The 19,003-nt window shown below is 38.2% G+C and overlaps 1 protein-coding gene across 1 annotated transcript in view; it reads left to right on the top strand.

Moving 5' to 3' along the window:
• STK39 (serine/threonine kinase 39) overlaps positions 1 to 19,003 on the top strand; it is a 104,806-nt gene that overhangs the window by 29,029 nt on the left and 56,774 nt on the right. The window contains exons 3-10 of the mRNA XM_086465400.1: positions 393 to 501; positions 1,823 to 1,964; positions 4,122 to 4,177; positions 5,672 to 5,781; positions 5,880 to 5,981; positions 6,176 to 6,309; positions 9,534 to 9,582; positions 9,689 to 9,754. Coding sequence (XP_086321526.1) covers positions 393 to 501; positions 1,823 to 1,964; positions 4,122 to 4,177; positions 5,672 to 5,781; positions 5,880 to 5,981; positions 6,176 to 6,309; positions 9,534 to 9,582; positions 9,689 to 9,754 — 768 coding nt within the window. The remainder of the gene's footprint in view (positions 1 to 392; positions 502 to 1,822; positions 1,965 to 4,121; positions 4,178 to 5,671; positions 5,782 to 5,879; positions 5,982 to 6,175; positions 6,310 to 9,533; positions 9,583 to 9,688; positions 9,755 to 19,003) is intronic.

Below are 19,003 nucleotides of genomic sequence, written 5' to 3'. Positions count from 1 at the left end.
TATCCCTTTTGAACAGGAAAGACAGTAGGTTTTGATCTTTCCTTGCATTTTGTTGTCCAGCCTGTACCCACACCTTCAGCTCTTGGATACTGCTCATTCTTCATTGCTCACCATGAATTTGGGACTTTAACAGTAATTTCTTTGCTGCTTTCAGAAGAAAATTGATGGAGTTATGCCTGTATCTCCTGGCCAAACCTCCCTTGTGTTCTTTGCAATAACGTTTTGTCTTGCATGCAGATCTATAGGTAAATTGAAATGTTTTGGTGCCTTGGTGCATGTTCTGTGCATACTTCTGTTCTGTTACGGTATTTCACTTCGGAAATTAAACTTTGTCTCTATACAAGCAGAACTGATAGCTGGCTGTGATATGTTGGGCTTTCTATTTCTTGCAGAAAGAAATTCAAGCAATGAGTCAATGCAATCACCCCAATGTGGTGACCTATTACACATCTTTCGTAGTGAAGGATGAACTTTGGCTGGTTATGAAGCTGTTAAGTGGGGGTAAGTTACTGGTTTTACTTGTTTAGCTGCAAGGAAATAGTATGATTTTTTTTTTTTCTAATGTACATTCTTTAAGTTAATTGCCCTAAACCAAGTAAGTAAGGAGGGAGGAGAGAGACTACACAGGATGAACCTTGAGACATAGGTGTATTACAGCAGGAATGTGCAAGCTTAAAAAGTTTGTACATGCATATTGATACTACGGGCTAAGAATTGCTGGGATAAATTCTGTTGATCTAACTGCTGTGTTTTTTTCATTCTGTATTAATATATTAAAATTCTTGGTTTAGGCTGTGTAGGGAAAACTGATGAGAATTAATTAACTTCTGTCAGTGTGGCCTTTTTTTGAGTTTCTCTAGAATCCACTCTATTTTTGTAAAAATGCATATATTTCTGATTTCATAATGAGTGTTTCTCATTCCTCATTCAAGGAAGATTCTTCCTAGGACAGGCGTTATGCATGTTGCGTCCTTTTTTATTGCTTAAACTAACCAAACACTCATTACAGTTTTTATGACAATTAATGGTGTAAAAATCTTATTTGGTTCTGGGAGAGGAAAAAAAGGGCCGAACTGAATGTGCTTATGGGTTAGAAAAGCAAGGCTCCAAAATAAGATGTGATGGTCCTGGTTGCTACATGGTGTTCTTCAAGATTAGCCTTGATGGCAGCAGATTACTGCACCATGACACTAGAAAACAAGGACAGGAAGTGCTCATAAAATAACACTTGTTATGTCACATTTGGTTGAATTGTTCAGTTCAATCAAAAGTAAGTGTAGATCCTGAGAGAAACCAGTGATTCCTGACAGGAATTTACTGTGAGCTGTTGAAAAATGCTTGGCTAAAAAGAAAATTCCTTCAAACTGATGTTCAATGTCGAGCTGGGTGTCACTAGGTGTGTTGTCTCATTTATTTGCAGAGAATGTCTCCTTCCAGTCTTGCAGCTGCATGTTTGCTTTGTCGTAAACACATGGACCATAATCTAAGCTGGATAATAAACCAAAACCTTTGCTGTACATGTCTGTTTAAATGTGGGATACTCCTGAATTTTTAATACGGTAGCTTAGCAAGCTGTAACCAGATCTTTCTAATGGATCATTGAGCGTTACAGTATTCTTGACAAAAACTAGTTCTTTGTTTCTCGTTTGAATGAGATAGCGGTGTGCTTTATTCTGAGAGCTAGCTACATAAGGTCTTTATATGTAAATGCAAAGATTTAAATTGCAGTTGCACAGAAAGAATGAAGAAATAGGACTTTGTCAAGAATCTGATATGATAACACTGTATATATGCTTTTTTCTTTCCTGGATCTGCAACATAGGTTCAATGCTTGATATAATAAAGTATATTGTCAACAGAGGAGAGCACAAAAATGGTGTCCTTGAAGAGCCCATAATAGCAACAATTCTTAAAGAAGTTTTGGAGGGTTTAGACTATCTACACAGGAATGGGCAGATTCACAGGTAGGAGCATATATACACAGTGAAAAGTATTTTCAAAGTTGTGTGTATAATTTGTTGATACTGGTCAGCTGCAGTTGCTTGACTAAGCAAATTGTATTGCCTCTTTCACAATGTTGTAAATGTGATCAGGAATTATCAAATGATAACGGTTGGGCAGATGCTGTAATCTTGACTGCAGTTTGTCACTAATACTTAGTATTTGCTTGGTCTTTATCCTGTTTGTCTCCCTTATAGTTAGGATAGGTCTGTGCTGCACTAAGTATGCCAGAGCTGTGTTCTATACTCCTGTGCCTGCTGGTACTCCAAATAGCTAGTCTGAGTCTAGTTTATGTGATGTGGTCTGTGACTTGGTTATTGTGTTGCACAGTAAACCTGCAGTCTTGGGCACTTGGGCACTGCTATATAAATGTGAAATTTATTTTTTCCTGGTAATCAGTAATGTCTATTACAGCTCTACAGACCTCTCTATGACCACACATGAAGCTGGGATTGGTACTACAGAACTGCATCTTGGTGTATATGGATCTAGTGATTGTTCTTTTCTATATATTCTCTCTCCACTGACTTCCTCAGTGTAAATTGTGCAGGTCCCCTGGGGTGGTCTATACATGTCTGCTGTAGCATTCCACAGGTTGCTTCCACTGTTTGGGTGTTGGAAGTGCTGTACTCTGACCTCCCTAATTAATTTTACTGAAGTGAATTTGCCATTTAAGGAAGGCAATTTCCCCCTTTCATAAGGGAATCTTTTAAACAAAAACCAGATTCGCTGCAGGCAGAACCCTAAGAGTGGAGGTAGTGTAGATGGAGCACAGTAATTGTTCTTTATGTGTACTTCGTATGTCTCATCTTAGAAATGAACTGCCTCTGATGTAAATCAAGAACTATTTCCTCCTTTTGCAGAGAGAAAATTGAGATAAATGGAGAAATAAAGAACAATTATCTTGACTTCTGGTCTGGAATGCCAAAGATCTGCCTCAAACCTTAATTCATAATCTTCTATGAATCATTCTATGACATTGTTGAGGAAGGAACATTCATTAGCTTTTAAGGATAACAGGACCCTTTGAGGTCAGATTTGGGAATTCCCCTTGTCTATTCTGAAAGGACCTTAAAAAAGTAAAAAGAGAGAGATACATTTGTCACATCTGAGATTTCTACTTTATTATAACATCTAATTTTTAAACTGTGCGGTACCACAAAAGTCCTGTTCAAGACAATACCGTGTGTGAAGGTTGTAAGTAAAAGCAGTGGTAGTTCAGGGAACACTGTATTAGGTGATATTTGCCAGTTGGAGATGTTTCCAAAATTGTTCAGTGATTTTGTTCTGTTGTTTTGATGCGTTCTTGTTTATGCATAAGGAAACAGGCTATGTTAGCTTTCAGTAGCAGAGTGTGAATTATTTTCAGTAGATCTCGGAAAGATTGATTTGCTCAAATTCTTAATGTTTATGATATATTCTGTATGAAAGATTTATCCTGTACATTAAGAATGGGATGCACATTTCTATTAAAAAAACTCAGCCAGAAACTTTTCTTCTTAATATTAGTGTGAATAGTGGGCTAAATGGATATAGTTGACTGCTAAGCACGTGCTGAATTTCTGACAGATTCATTGTGAAGTAACTTTTCATCATGGTACCCTGTAGCAAAATATGACTGCTATTCCTGAGCTTTAATAGTGTCATTGCGTAGAAATCTACAGTATCTTTACCTTTCTTGAAGGTGAGTCTTCTCTGAAGGTATCAAAAAGGAGAACTTTTTTTCAACTTTTCTTTTTCATTAGTGGTGCAGTTGGATGTAAGAAAGCATTAAATCTTGGTTTAAAGCTCTGAAAGCTCTCATTTTGTGAGATTAGATTTATAAAAGTCAAAAGACTATGGACCTACATATTTCTGTTCTCAAAATCTATCCCTGAATTTTGCTTATTTTATGCCAAAGCTAAATTTGGGTCTTTTTATATGAGAGAGAGAGTTTGTGAGAGTTTGAGTTCTGCACTCTGCTTTATTGTAAATCTGTTACATTTTTACACTTCAGTTCCCGTCTGTCTTTTAAATTTTAAAATATGATCTAGTGAAACTAATATGTAATATTTATTTACATCAAATATGCACCATATGTATTTTCATACATAAAAGTAACCTCTGTTTGTACATTCTAGAGATTTGAAGGCTGGCAACATTCTTCTTGGTGAAGATGGCTCTGTACAAATAGCAGGTAATGGAAGTAGTAGGTTAGTGGCTGAATAAAAGGAAAAGGTAATTGCAGCTGGGTTAGAGGCAACAAATACAAGTTTTTCTGCTGGCTTTTAACTACTCCTTTTAGAGTGCTGTAGCTGCAAGTTATCCAGTTTCAGATTGCAGGATTCTTGGTTAATGGTACATGATTTAGAAATTATTCAATATCTTTCTGTGTCCCATCAAATATATAAGGAAACTTTTTAATGTCCTCTTAATGCTTCCTTTTGAATCACCCATGTACTTTAAACAGCTTGCAAATGGTATCGCTGGTTCTCCGTAGTACTTTGTCTCCTATGTGACAGGAAGCTTGCCACTGTCGGTCATGTCTTAACCTGTATTTTTTATTTCTGGCTATTCAGCTTTTCCTTATATGCAATGATTCCTCTCCAGAAAGCTATCACTAATACCAGCATTGATTTTTAGGGCATTAAAAACTTAGAAGCAGGTGTTTCTGAGGCTGTTCATGGTTTTCAGAAATACAAACAAAACCTGTCTATTCTGTAACTTACAGATTTTGGGGAAAAAATGGGATGTTTTTATTAATCAGGCAAGCTGCAGAGAAAGTTAGAAAATACTGCTTGATGCTTGCTTCTCACTTGCCTACTGTATTTCTGTGCGTTTTGGTATTCTGTGTAGAAGAGTTCCAGAATTTGAGTCTGTGATGCCTAATGGTTCTTTAGTGGAAAGTAATGATAAAACTACATTTTCTGTAGTTACTAAATTTTTGTTTTCCATCCTTAAAATCAGGGAACAATAGGAAAACAGTAGGAAAATAAAAATGGAAGTAGGTGTATAATAAACTACTTGATTTAAGTAGAACTGGATTATAAATAGCACGGTCTAAAATACTCTTCATATAGCTCCATTCAAAATGACGTTGGTAATCTGCTCTTCTTCCATTTATCCCCTACCTCTCCCATACAGCTGTCACTGATGTAGTGACAGGTTAATAGAACACTAAGATTTTCTGCTATTTTGGAATTTGGCAAAAACTACTCGTGTCCTGGTCTACTGTTAAATATATATATTGTTGATCACTTCGGTTATCTTTGATTTGTCAAATCTCCATAAGTATTTAAGTTATATATAGTATTCCTCCTTGTTCAAATTGCATTCAAATTTAGTAGCTATACAGAAGTAGCTCATTATCTTTGAACAATAGCAGATGCAAACCTTTCGAACCTTGACTCAAAGTGCACATTTGAAAACCTTAAGTGACAAATGAATTGGAGTCCTTTGCATTCAAGAAGACACATACTAGGAGGTTAAACTGGAGGATGCGGGTCTCCCAGGTAAAACTATACTATCTATTCTGTAGCATTTCAGGAACAGTGTGTCATGAAACAAAGGTAAGATCTGCAATGGAGAGTTTCTATAAGTAGACCTTTATGATTTGACTTAATTTCGAAAGTGTAAAACTTGCTTTGTTATCGGTAGTTTAACAGATTTTTACTTTTTTCCTCCTTCCCAGATTTTGGCGTTAGTGCATTTTTAGCAACGGGAGGTGATGTTACTCGTAACAAAGTAAGGAAAACATTTGTTGGTACTCCATGTTGGATGGCCCCTGAAGTAATGGAGCAGGTATTCCTAATACTAAAAAAAAAATTAAAGTATTTTCAGTCTTTAATTTTTGGCACTTGACATCACCACCTTGTTTTTCCTTTCTGGTTCCATTCCAGGTGCGAGGTTACGACTTCAAGGCTGATATGTGGAGTTTTGGGATAACAGCCATTGAGTTAGCAACAGGAGCAGCACCTTATCACAAATACCCACCTATGAAAGTAACAATCATTTTGTATTACTTAATGCTGTTAGCTGTGTTATTAATACTGCTAGAGAGTTAGCACTAGTTCATTTTCAATAGCAACTCAGGATACTTAAACATATGCATTCTGTGGAATACTTACTCTATTTTAATTTCTACATGTTTTGAATTGATTTTTCTTACAGTACCTCTTTATTTGATTTACTGTAGGTGTTAATGCTGACGCTTCAAAATGACCCTCCCACTTTAGAGACAGGTGTAGAGGACAAGGAGATGATGAAAAAGTATGGCAAATCCTTTAGAAAACTAATTTCATTATGCCTTCAAAAAGATCCTTCCAAAAGGTAGGTCATTCTTGCCATGTACAGTGGAATTATTTTTGAAAATACACAGAATACTTAAAGTTCCAGTATTTAAACATCATCTTTAAGTGTATGATTTGAATGTTGTAAATAGCAGCCGTCAGTCATTGTCATCTGGGGAGAAGAAATTGCTTCTTAATTGTTGCTTAAGTTTTCTTCTTCTGGATTGTTAACCTAATTTGTTTATATGTAAATACACTGCTGAATTAAACTCTGATCAAACAAAAGTCCTTGCTCTACATCTTAATTTCTTATCTGAGGCAAGACATAAATCTTGATATTGTGCATAAGTCTAACAGTCTCTTGGCCTTTAAAAGAAATTTAAAAAAAAGTTATGTTGATTTTTCTCATTTTGTGCCATAAGCTTAGTATTTCCTTTAACTTATTAAAATTACTTTTTAAGAGGTATTTATTTTTTTACTATAAATTTAGGGGCTCCAAGCTTGTGAGTTTTCCTCATATTTATGTAGGCAATTGCATATCATAGTATCTCTGTGATTTGTTCTTTTTTGTGATGTTTTGTGAATGGGATAGCCAAGATGATGAAAACACTACATATCTATTCCAAAACCATTGCTGAGGTCCCAAGTTCCCAGAACAATTAATTTATTTATCCTTCATTCATTTTTATGCAGACCCATTTTTGTAGGTTTCTTTGGCTGAAGATTTGGAGGAAGCACATTCTAATTAACGTTATCTCCTAAGGGTATTTAATATATCACTTTTTTAAAGAGTTTCGGAGCTGGTATTTCTGGGGGAAAAAAGATTGTTCTGAGAGAGCAATCCTAATTGAGTACTGTGTGGGTCTTTTATAGTGTGTACTTCACTGATTTTACACTAGCTTAAGTCCAGGATATTGTTGTAGGGAGTGAAGTTGAAAAGGTGGCAGCAGCAACACAAGAAAACAAGTATAATTAAGAAAAAAGATTATGTGGCAACATCTTTATTCTTGAAATCCTTCAAATTCTTTCTTTCACTTTTCTTCATCATTTTCAGATTCCCAGACCCCTTACAATCAGTGGTCTTAGCAAGTCCTGATGCTTTAGGCTTAGGATTGCAGTTTGGCTGCTTACAGATGAGAATCAAATGTGTTCTGGATAATTAAGCTTCTTTTAGTTTCCAGTGTCCAGCAATTTTCAGGGCAAGGTTAAATTGATATGAAAACATGAGAAGTAAATAATTAAAATGGTTTTCCTTCTCTCCTTAAATACATAATGCTGAGTTACCTGATCTTGTAGTTGTGATGTTAGTGTTTAAACTAATTACACTGATATTTAAACACATGCAATATCTTCATACTCAGGATTGCCTTGAATTGAACAATCAGACCAGCAGATAGGTGATTAGATCTGTGTGCCAGTTACTCTTAACTGAGGAGCGTCCTTATATTGCGGGGTCATTACTAGTTTTTATGTTTTTCCCAAGCCAGGATTTAGTTTTGAACTGAGAAACCTCCATAGTCATCATGTCAATTGTGGGAGAAGCGCCTGCTCTTTATGGCAAATTCTAAGACTGGCATTGCACTGTTGTTGTCTCAGACCACACTGGGGATCTGTGTGTAGGCTTTTCTTTCTCTCCCCAGTGCCAAGGATCCTACTTACAGTCCTCAGCTGCAATTCACTGCCGTGGCCTGTGTGGAAAACAGGCCCAGAAAGCATCTCCAGACTAGTTCAGAAGTGTCTGGCATAATTAATTGTAGAGGAATGGTGAACACTAGTTTGGATAAAACTTTACTAAGAATCTAGCTTCTAACTGTGCATATCCCTGTTTTGAGGTGTGGTAGTACTGAATCACTGAAACTTGTCTTAAAGTTAAGACTTAATTTGAGACAGAACTTTAAAAACTTTGACACAGAAACTGATTTTTTTTTTTTTTTTTTTGTTCCTCTTCCTTTTGCTCATCCAAGGTTTATGTGTGACTACTGCTAAGCCTGGTGTTCTCTACAGTACCAATAGTAGCTCCATTATTGTACAGTTTGGTGCTTTGGAGGGGAAGAAAAATAAGTGCTCTCTGGAACTACTGTCTGTGTCTAAGTTGGATGCTTTTTGTTGATGTCAGGAGTTGTTTCATTATTTCTAATGGGATTGAACTGATATGTACATACACGCTCCTTAATACTCTTTTCTTCACGTACTCTTCAGATGTGTCCTCAGACAAATAAACTAGCTCAGATTTCGGGGTTTTTTGACACTGAAATTTTCCAAATTGAATCTTTCCATTGTCTTATATAGTTTGTGCTATATCCAATCTCTTGCTTTAATTCAAGGGCAAAATTATAGCAGATGTTGCTTCTGTTCATTTAGAAATGATGAATCTTGGAGAATTTGGCTTCCATAAATTTAGCTGTGTCAAAATTAGTCTTGGGTAGTGGTATGGGCTCCTAATGGAAAGGATGAAAAGAACCTGGAGGATATTCATCCCAAGAAATGCTTTGCTCTCTCTCCAGAGTCTGCTTCAGTACCAGAGTCTGGCTTTGGCTAGATAAGTGGCTTTTTAGGTCCCTGGAGCTAGGCAGGACAAACCCTGCTGTTGGAATCACTTCAGTAGCTGAGAGATTGTGATTATCAGTTGAAAACATCAAAAATATAAACTTCACAGTGATGGAAAGAGACTTGAACAGAACTGCAAGTGAAATGTCTAGGTTTTGACCTTTGATTTTTATTTGTCTATTTGGTTGGAAGATGCTCCTGATGGTTCTCTTTTTGGTTTATGCATCATGTTAATAGTGTCAGTATAGTTTCTTGTGAATACCTGCTGACATCAATGAAGTATAAGTATGCCAGTAGCAGGTATTGATGCTACTGTTTGGAAAATGTCATTGTTGTTTTATTGCTGTGGAGCAAAGTTCAGTTGCATTCATAGAGTCACTTGGCAAAGAACATGATACCTGACTCTGGTTGGTTGGTTGTTTTTTTTAAGGGTAAAATGCATTTGTGTTGAAAGAAAGAGGGAGAACCTGGCAATTTAGAGACTGATTTTTTTTTTTTTTTTTCTATTTTTTTTGGTATTTTTTTGCCATAAAGAGGCTTAATTTTTTAATTTGTGGTGAGTATGTGTGAATTAATTCAGTAGCTGTTATCATTCATTCCCCATTCATACAGTACTAATTCAAAAGTATTAGAGACGTACCATTTAACTAACGTCTTGTACTGTATTCACTGAGAGGGGTCTTTGTTTTCTGTTCTAATTTATTATTGATCTTTCAGGCCCACAGCAGCAGAACTTTTAAAATGCAAATTTTTCCAGAAAGCCAAGGTAAAACGTTTAACCCTATGAGTAAATTTTGCTCTGCCTTAAAACCTACATGAAATTTATTCTTCCCTTGTATTGATTTTTAACTTGCCAAATGTTGGTTTTGCAGAATAGAGAGTACCTGATTGAAAAGCTTCTCACTAGAACGCCTAATATAGCACAAAGAGCAAAAAAGGTGAGTGTATTCACATCTTTTTCTTGACTGGTATGCAAGAGAAAGCAGGGACTGTTTGGTTGCCTTACATTGTAGTTGACTGAGACATTGTCTTATGCAGTCCTTCAAAGCTGGTGACTGTTGAATGAATGGTTTCTGCAGCCTAGCTTTCTCCCATAAGCCTTGGGGCATCTTGACTTCCTTTCTGGCCTTGCCAAAATGATATGTGGTATTTGTGATCATACATGATGTGATTTTTTTTTTTTTTTTTTTTTTTTTTTTTTTCTTCCCCCCCTCACTCCCTTTTAGAAAGCTACAGGTGAAATGGTTGTGCAACTGAAAAATTCTCTGCGAGTGAATAGGTTCATAAACTGCGGAATTCATATCTTCATTGATCACCTAGAGAAAGGGTGAAGATAGTATAAATGGTATTTATTGAGGACTACCTGTTTCTTTGGATTATTTCAAATGTGACACCAAATATATGGAAGTCGGGTCCAAACTCAGCAAGAGTGCTGCTGAGTTATTCAGACCAGTGGAGCCTTATTCCACAGGTGAATGGAGTTAAACCCACAGCTATGGCATATGCTGGTATTTCTGTGGTGCCTTTGGCACTTACGTGAATGCGTTTACCAGGTGATGTGCAACAGAACTAAAAAAAAGATAATTCTTAACAGATTTAACAGGTAAGTATTTGAAGCAAGCTACTCTTCATGAGAACTAATGAACAGGAATGAATGTAGACTCCTGCTTATTGTGTGTGAGAAATTATGGAACTCACTTTCTATAGTGACTTAACTCACCATGTCTCTTCATTATAAGGAACTTGCTCAGAGATTGCTGAGCCTCTGCAGGTGACAGGATAGTGTGCTGAGTCCAGTTTTCTAAAAACAGGCTTTCTGGGAGGTTGTTTGAGGAGAGTGCTTCAGAAAAGGAACAGTTTCAGCCTTTGTTGGCACATCAGTTAGGCTTCAGTTACCTGGACTGGCACTTGTAAGTTCTTCGGTTGTCTTTGTGAATATTGGTTTGGTGTAATTCTACAACACTGAAATGTTCCTGCAGCTGGTGTCTTATACTTGGAAGAGACTGTCAGCAAGATCTGAATGCTTTAAGTTCCTTCTAATCTTCTTTTAGGTGGACATAATTTGGGAAATCAGTGGCAATGATGGGGCTTTGTGAGAGATTGGAGTAGAAAGCTGGAATGAGAGGGCTTGTGGAAGGGGTAGCAGGCTGAGCAGGTTAGCCTGTGCAAGATGCAGAGGAAGGGTAGGAGTCGTTCAGCTATTTGGCCATCTGGTGGCAGCAATGCCCACATAAAAAAATACCTAGTGGGGAAAAGTCATAGTCGTTTGTTTTTCATTTTACATCTTGGGCCTTACAGGAGTAGTTTAGACATGATCTAGCACCAGCTAGGTTTCTGATAGAGCATGTGCCTTGTGAGAGTCGTTTCCTAGTTGTGTCATTAGGTCAGCTTTAGAGACTGCATGTTAACACATACATACATGTATGTATACTTATTTAAATAATTTAGCTCCTGGAATTGCAAAATTAGTAGCCTTCCATACACCACCAGAAACAGAAAGAATTGTCCAAAAAGTCATTCAGAAAACTGATTTGGAAGAAGTATATTTCTTAAGAAATAAAAGCTGAACACTGCTAGAGACAAATCAGTAGGTCTTTTAATTACAGCATAAGTGGAAAAAGGTAGTTAGGTTTTAGCTAGTGAAAACGATAAATAATTTATATTTTAAAAGGACACAGTATTAAAATTCATCAGGGATTTAAAATTTAACTCACTTGTTACAACTTTTCATGTAGTTGCTGTTTTAACATACCATGAAATATAAATGTATTTCAATATTAAAGCTGTGGGGTTTTGTTTTAAAAAGCTTGTGTAAGTAGATTTCAGTTGCTCAAACATTAACATGTAAAATGTCTAAGAGGTCACTCTTGAAAGAAGTAACCCCTGTAATAGAAAAAAGAATGTCACTAGGGCAAGAGATGGGAAGGAGATGGTGTCATCACTGCTTAAATTATCTTCTGTAGCTCTTGGTGTGAAATGCCTATAACTAATGATCTGTAGCACTGCTGCTAGCAGAGATGTCAGATCTGCCCTGCACTAATTTAATTTTTCTTGCATTTAGCACACGTATAATTACTTTGCCTTGTTGCCCAGAACTCCAGCTGCAGTTTAGTTTTAACTTTAAATTCTTTTCTCTTGATGTAGTGTTCTCATGTTTTGCTTCTGCCTTTACAGCGTACACTCGGCAACTGTTTTGACTAAATAGGAGTTCAGGTCTGTTTGTGAAACCCTGAAAGCAGGTACACATGATCTTGTATGTGTGAGGAAAGCATTTGATTCTATGAAGATGTGTCCTGGTTTTAAAACCCAATTTGATAATTTGATAACACACTTATATTGTGCGTTTAAAATACTGGTTGCATCAGAGTGGTAAACTACATCTTTGTGCCCATATTCCCCCTGTCCCGGTGTTTCTTTATTTGCTTTTAATTCTGCTAATTTTGAAATGATGCCTTGGCACTATCCTAGTAATCAAGGATAACACTGAACCACTTCTGGAATTGACTTGCCCAGGAGGAACATGTCTTGCTGCCTCCTGTGCAGAACCTGCTTAAGTATGTACTAGTACTGATGCACAGCAATGAGTGTTAAACCATGCAACTTCTTACTGGCAATTCTGGGTTTCATTAATGTGACTGCTCACTTGGAGAGCATTGCTGGTGTCAAGAAGAACTGGAGAAAAGGCTGTGGTGAGTGGTCTGAGCTTAGTGTGTATGGTGAGAGGGGACATTCTCTAAGGCCATACTTTTGTCCTTGATAGAAATGTGGGACCCTTGATTACAGCCTCTGTCTTGTTAGATGGTGTGATGGTAGAGCAGCCTGCCCTGTCCTGCTTGGATCAACAGCTTAGCAAGAGTTTAGAAACACTGTTTATTAACGCGTGTTGAAGTCGTTTTCATTTTGAAATGAAAATGAATGCTAAGTCATTTCATTTGTAATTAGAATTGCTGTATTGGAATAGAGGAAGTTTGAAACAGCTTCTAGAATTGCAGTCAGTTTTGAAATCTTGTCACACTAAAAAATTAATTATAACTGTAAGTACTCTGCATACCCAAAGGCCCTGGGTCAATTTTGTGGTTTTATAATCCTGTTTCTTTAATTTTGAAAACCTCCTGCATGACTACCACTTTTACAAAGTGAACAGGGAAAAACATGTATCTGCATTTCATTTTATTGCTGTCTGAAGTGCTGCTAGTAAAAAGAAAAAAACTAAAAAAAAAATATGAGTAATAATTGGGCTTGAAATCTATTTTTGGGAAGCTGGTATTGCTCTGCGCTATTAATAGAAGTTCTTTAGAGCTCAGACTTGTAAGTTACTGGGAAAACTTGTGACAGCATGAAGAGATGATTAGTGTGAGTGATACCAGTCTTTATTAAAACTTCAGTAGAAATACCCTTACTGATGGGTTAGAATTCTAGCTCTGCAGTACATCTAGTTTAGGGAAATTATCATATTACCTTATAGAATAAATTAACGATCCTTTGAATTTAATGAGGAAAATATCATTAGATCCCAGATTCCTTGGATAGCACTAACAGCATGATTGCACCTCAGCAAGACATACGTACACAACATTTCCTTGTTTCAGTGATGGGTTTAATCTGATAGATGCATCTCACCAATGATGGGTGTTAGTACAGGTGGACTCCAGACTTTCTGAAAAGCAGAGAGCAACATTAGTTTGAGCTCAGATTGCTAATAAAAATGTGTATTCATGGCTATGATTCTTTACACTTTTAAGAAATGCTTAGTTAATTAATACTGATGTGTAAAGAGAAGGGACAGGTGCTATACTGGAACACTTGGAATCACAGAATCATAGAACAGTTTCAGTTGGAAGAGACCTTCAAGATCATCAAGTTCAACCTTTGTCCTAGCTCTATCAACACCACTAAACCATGTCCCGAAGTACAACATCTACCCGTCTCTTAAACAGTTCCAGGGATGATCACTCCACCACCTTGCTGGGCAGGCTGTTCCAATGCCTGACAACCCTTTCAGTAAAGAAATTCTTCCTAATATCCAGCCTGAACCTCCCCTGGTGCAGCTTGAGGCCACTTTTTCTGGAAGACAGCAGCTGAACTCATAAGTATGTGTTTGATAAGACTTTGTGTGTGGGAGGCCCCTCTAATGCAGAGGATTAATTGTTAAGTTTACCCAGAACACTGCTATAAATGAAAAAAATAGTTCAGCTGTTTTTCTATTGTTGTATATTACTAGGAAAAAAAAAATAGAGGAACAATTTGCATTCAGACCGTGTTGACTTTTTTGCTTATTTTCAGGAAGTAATGGAAACACTTTTTCCATAAAATGTAAGTTTGACAAAAATTCATGTAGTCAGAACGTAGTGCCTGTGTTAGTGGGTAGTAGAAGTGGAAAGTGTTCTAAGTGGCAGACACATGCAGTTGCACAAGCTTTCTTTTCACATTTCAGATAAAGAGTTTGCTGTCAGCATTTCTGCCAGGTATACTTAAATGCAGTTGTGCCATAAGCTGCAAGGAACTTCATACAGTATATGGGTTTGTCAGTCCTTTCTTTCATAGAGTGGTTTTACCATCTGTATAGTTTCTGAGTTTGAATTTTGTGCCCTCTCAAATGGAGCTAGTCTAGTACAGAATAGACGAACTTTAAAAGAAACTATGGAATAGTTGATTCAGTTGAGTGTCTTTTGTACTTCAGATGGCCATAAGCATCTCTGCAATAACTTATATTACTTGTTTTGGCAGGGTTTAAAAGCTCACACGTGATTCATCATAATCGTTAAAAAGTAATGCTCTCCTGTATTGGATAGTGTTTTGGTAGCGGGGGGATTACAGGGGTGGATTGTGTATGAATTGTCCACTTCTGTTTGGTGTTGTGATGAAGTTAATTTAATTTTGGTGTGGGGAATTTTACTTTTTAATTTTTTTATTGTTTTAAAGGTAAATGTAATTTATTAACAATTAACTCAGAGAGGAGTAATGAGAAATAAAACCAAATCTTAAAACATCTCTCCTCCCCCCCCCCCCGCCCCCCCCCCCTTCTTGCCTGAGCATAATTTTGATCCCGATTTTCTCTCCCTCCTCCCTGCCAGTGGCACAAGGGGGGAAACAGGGAACGGGGGTTGGGGTCAGTTCATCACACTGTTGTTTTCTGCCGCTTCTTCCTCCTCAGGGGGAGGACTCCTCACACGTTTCCCCTACTCCAGTGTGGGGTCCCCCTCACAGGAGAAAGTCCTCCATGACTTCTCCAGCGTGAGTCTTCCCACAGGCTATAGTCCTTCATGAACTGCTCCAGCGTGGGTCTTCTTCATGGTGTGCAGTCCTTCAGGAACCGACTGCTCCAGCATGGGTCCCCCTCACAGGGTCTCTGGCAGCAAACCTGCTCCAGCGTGGGCTTCCCTCTCTCCACAGGCCACAGGTCCTGCCAGGAGCCTGCTCCGGTGCAGGCTTCCCACAGGGTCACAGCTTCCTTCAGGTATCCACCTACTCCAGCGTGGGGGCCCTCCACGGGGTGTAGGCAGTCATCTGCTCCACCGCCCATGGGCTGCAGGGGGACAGCCTGCCTCACCATGGTCTTCACCAAAGGCCGCAGGGGAATCGCTGCTCCGGCGCCTGGAGCATCTCCTCCCCCTCCTTCTGCACTGACCTTGGTGTCTGCAGGATGTTTCTCTCACATATTCTCACTCCTCTCACTCGCTGCAATTCCTGCTGCACAACAACTCTTTCACTCTCTTAAATACGTTATCACAGAGGCGAAAAATGCTGTCGCTGATTGGCTCGGCCTTGGCCAGCGGCGGGTCCGTCTTAAAGCCGGCTGGCATTGGCTATATTGGACATCTGGGAAACTTCTAGCAACTTTATAGAGAAGCCACCCCTGTAACCCCCCCGCTACCAAAACCTTGCCACGCAGACCTGTTACAAGTTCATGGGCTATCATGGTTCAGCTTCGGAATTCATTCGTGTGGTGGTCACTGTCTCTTGTGTAATGAGCTTTGATCTGCTCATTAGCTAATGTTGTCTTTGTGATCTGTTGACTTATTCAAAAATGCCTAGAACATGGACTGACATGAGGTTGGTATATAATGAGACAACTTTTTTTTAATTAGACCAGTAGCTTTAAATATTTGGCATTTATCTAAGCTGTTGAAACTTTCAGTACTGGCAGAGGGTTTGCATTGTGAAATGCAAGTGTAGTATATTCTTAAAGGTGCTGTTGAAGGAGTCCTGGTTGAAGACTCAAGACAAGATGAAGTCAGTCCGGGCGTGCTGGTGGTAGATTTTTTGATCAGGAAGTAGGTCTTGTAACTAACCAGAAGATAATCCGATTTTATTGTTCTGTTTTTTTAATGAATTAGTTTTCTGTCTGTTGCTGAGACTGTGCAGGAAGGTGTTGGTTTTACCTGTTTGCCTTCTGAGAAATGAAGCCTCAAACACTTGACTTACGTGATGTCCAAAACCAGGTTGCCTCTCTTAGATTTGAAATGGTGTCCTAAGTGGAAAGTGACTCAGTGGAGTTAGTTGTTATTAAATCTGATCCTAGTCTATAGGTCAAATCAGTATTTTGTCAACACAGGCAGCCACAGCTGGTTTGCTAGGACACCTTAATGTCACAAGGTTTCCCACTGTGCTCTCTTGAGCAAGGGAGCGGAAGAAGCCTTTCTGCCTGTCTTTGGTCATAAAAGTAATGAGGTCTTCTGGGAAGATGTGGAAGTGTGTGTTTCTTGTGATTTTGTACATTTTTGGGAAGTTTGTCAGGCAGGTCATGAGGGGAGGTGAATTAGGAAGAGGATTCTGTAAATGCAAGGTGTCTCAGAAGCAGCGTTGCCATCTGTTACCATTTGCTGAAAGACTAATGGAATAGCTATGTGAGAATTTTTGCTTTTGTATGGAGAAGTTAAATCTTTAGCCTTCCTAGTTCTAAAAAAAAATAAATTGAAGGAAGGGGAGGGGGGAAAGGAGCCCAGGCCAAATACTCTAAAGAAAGTAAAAAGTAAATAGTTTTCCTGGTTAGACTTTTAGAAGTACAGCACAAAAAAGTTGTATGCCATTTCTTTTGGCACTCACTCCCCTGCACTTGTGCTTGATACTGGTGATATTATTGAAGTTCCTGGGGAGAAGTGCAAGCAAAGTGCAGGGGAAGCAAGACATCCTTGAGACTGTGCTACCCAGTGGTGTTACAGGGGACTTAATTTAGCTGAAAAGTGCTCTTGGCTCAAGAAGTTAAAATTGTGTTTGAAGCTGAAAGCTTTGGGGTTTTAATCAGAACGGGTAGTTTAAGGCTAGCAGAGCAGAAAGATCAACTGAAATAGTAATAGTTTGTATGCAGCCCAATTTCTGTTTACAATGAAAAGCAGCTCCACGAGAAAGTTACTCAAACTGTGCACCTGCAGGTAGATGTAAAGTTACGTAGTATATAGAGTGAAAGGTGAAAAACATGGACTGGGTGACAGATGCGTGCATCCCAGCTGTGCCGTGTGGGAGTCATAGACAGCAGAGGGCAGGCACATCTAACGCGCAGTGCGGCGAGCAGGGTTCAGTCCTTCCTGAGCTGTAAGGTCATGCAGGCTGGGAGAACGTTGCTCAGTTAGGAGTGGCTCTAGGTCTGTGACTTTAAATGCTATAGCCTGATTGAATGCATGCTGCTTCTTGATGTCTAACTAAAATATATACACTGGGTTTTTATAAAATTGGATTTTATAAAAGTTGCAGATTTATGTTCATTATTTTCATGTTCATTTGTGACTTTTTGGAGAACTGCACTCAAGTTTTCATTTTGATTGCCTGAATTTTTTTTTTTTTTAAATGTCTTTAGTAAGCTTAGATCTCTTTAAAATCTGTGTGGAATGAAGAATGTATATTACAGTGATTTCTCTTAATGTGCATAAAGAAGTGGAAGCCTTGTAGAAAACAGAAAAGGGAAGAAATCAGAATTTCACCTTGAAATGGTATTTTCAAGCCTTTGAGCTTGAAAGTAAGTGAAAAATCATAGTAAATTCTTCTGTTTTCCTAAATATTCTTTAACGTGACCATATTGCTGGTGGTGAAACTCACCTTATAATGAGTCTTCTGCTACTGAGTAATGAAAGCTCTACATGAGACTGTATTTGTCTTCTTTCTTTTCCCCTCTGGTCATTTTAAGCAAGTACACAGCTTGGATGTTAGAAAAGGATCGTGGAACTGGAGGATTTTGATTATAAAAGAAGGATCTAGTGATCCCTCTAACAGAAAGCCTTTTAGTAGGGATTCACTGTCGTGATGCCCATTCATCTGAGCAGCCTGAAAAGATAACCAGCTTCTGTAAAGATCTGGATCTTTATCTTTCTTCTTCATCTTTCAGAGTATCAATTTACTTTTCCAATTTGCTCTATTTTTGGTTGGCTTCCTTTGATTCCTGCATGTACCTTCTTGGGCTTAGCACCTTAATTTTATTGGCGGGGAGGAAGGGGCAAGGCAGTGAAAAGAAAGAGGGTATAAAAGAGCCTCTCTCTGCATGTATGAATTAGCCATCAGGTCATGCCTGATAGCCCATTTGGGGTTCCTTGTTTTTTGAAGTGAAGTGTTACTTTTGAGAAACAGTGCAACTACTCTGCACAATTAATTGAAAACATTCTCCTTAGCACAGGTACACATTCATGCCTGAAAGGACTATTGTTAAAATGCAAATTAAAGAAATATTTGCAGTTAATAATATTCAGTAATGAAATTTATGTAGTGGAACTAATAAATGGAGAAATAATGTCTGAAAACTAGCATTCATACTGAATTAGTAAACTTGCACATTTGCCACGTCACTGGGATTTCTGTAAAACACTGCGATTTCCCCAAAGAAAATAAAGTTCAAATTTTGGAGCAGAGTTAATAAGTATATTGCAGTATTTATGTATTCATTATTTTGGAAAGCAGAATTAGGAGTGCAGGGAATTACCTGCACTTGTTTATAAGACGTTTATGTGACAAAATAGTGTCTCTAGTTTGAGCTGCTACATTTCACTGTCTCTAAACAGAATAATCCCAGCGAGAGAAGACTCGGTGAAAGAGTGAAAGCAGGAGGGCTTTGGACAGGGAATCCTCCAGAGTGGGTGGGGACTTGGTACACTGAGCATCTATACCCATTTTTTGGCATTTCCTCTAGAGATGTAGGAATGTGCTTCCTCCTCCCCTCTCCCTTCAGCTCTTATAGTTTTGTTTTCCTCTCACCGATCGCT

This window comes from Leptosomus discolor, chromosome 5 (assembly GCF_034619465.1).
Source record: "Leptosomus discolor isolate bLepDis1 chromosome 5, bLepDis1.hap2, whole genome shotgun sequence".
Lineage (NCBI taxonomy): Eukaryota > Metazoa > Chordata > Aves > Leptosomiformes > Leptosomidae > Leptosomus > Leptosomus discolor.
The sequence above is the reverse complement of the archived record's forward strand: the minus strand, read 5'-3'. Positions and strand labels throughout refer to the sequence as shown.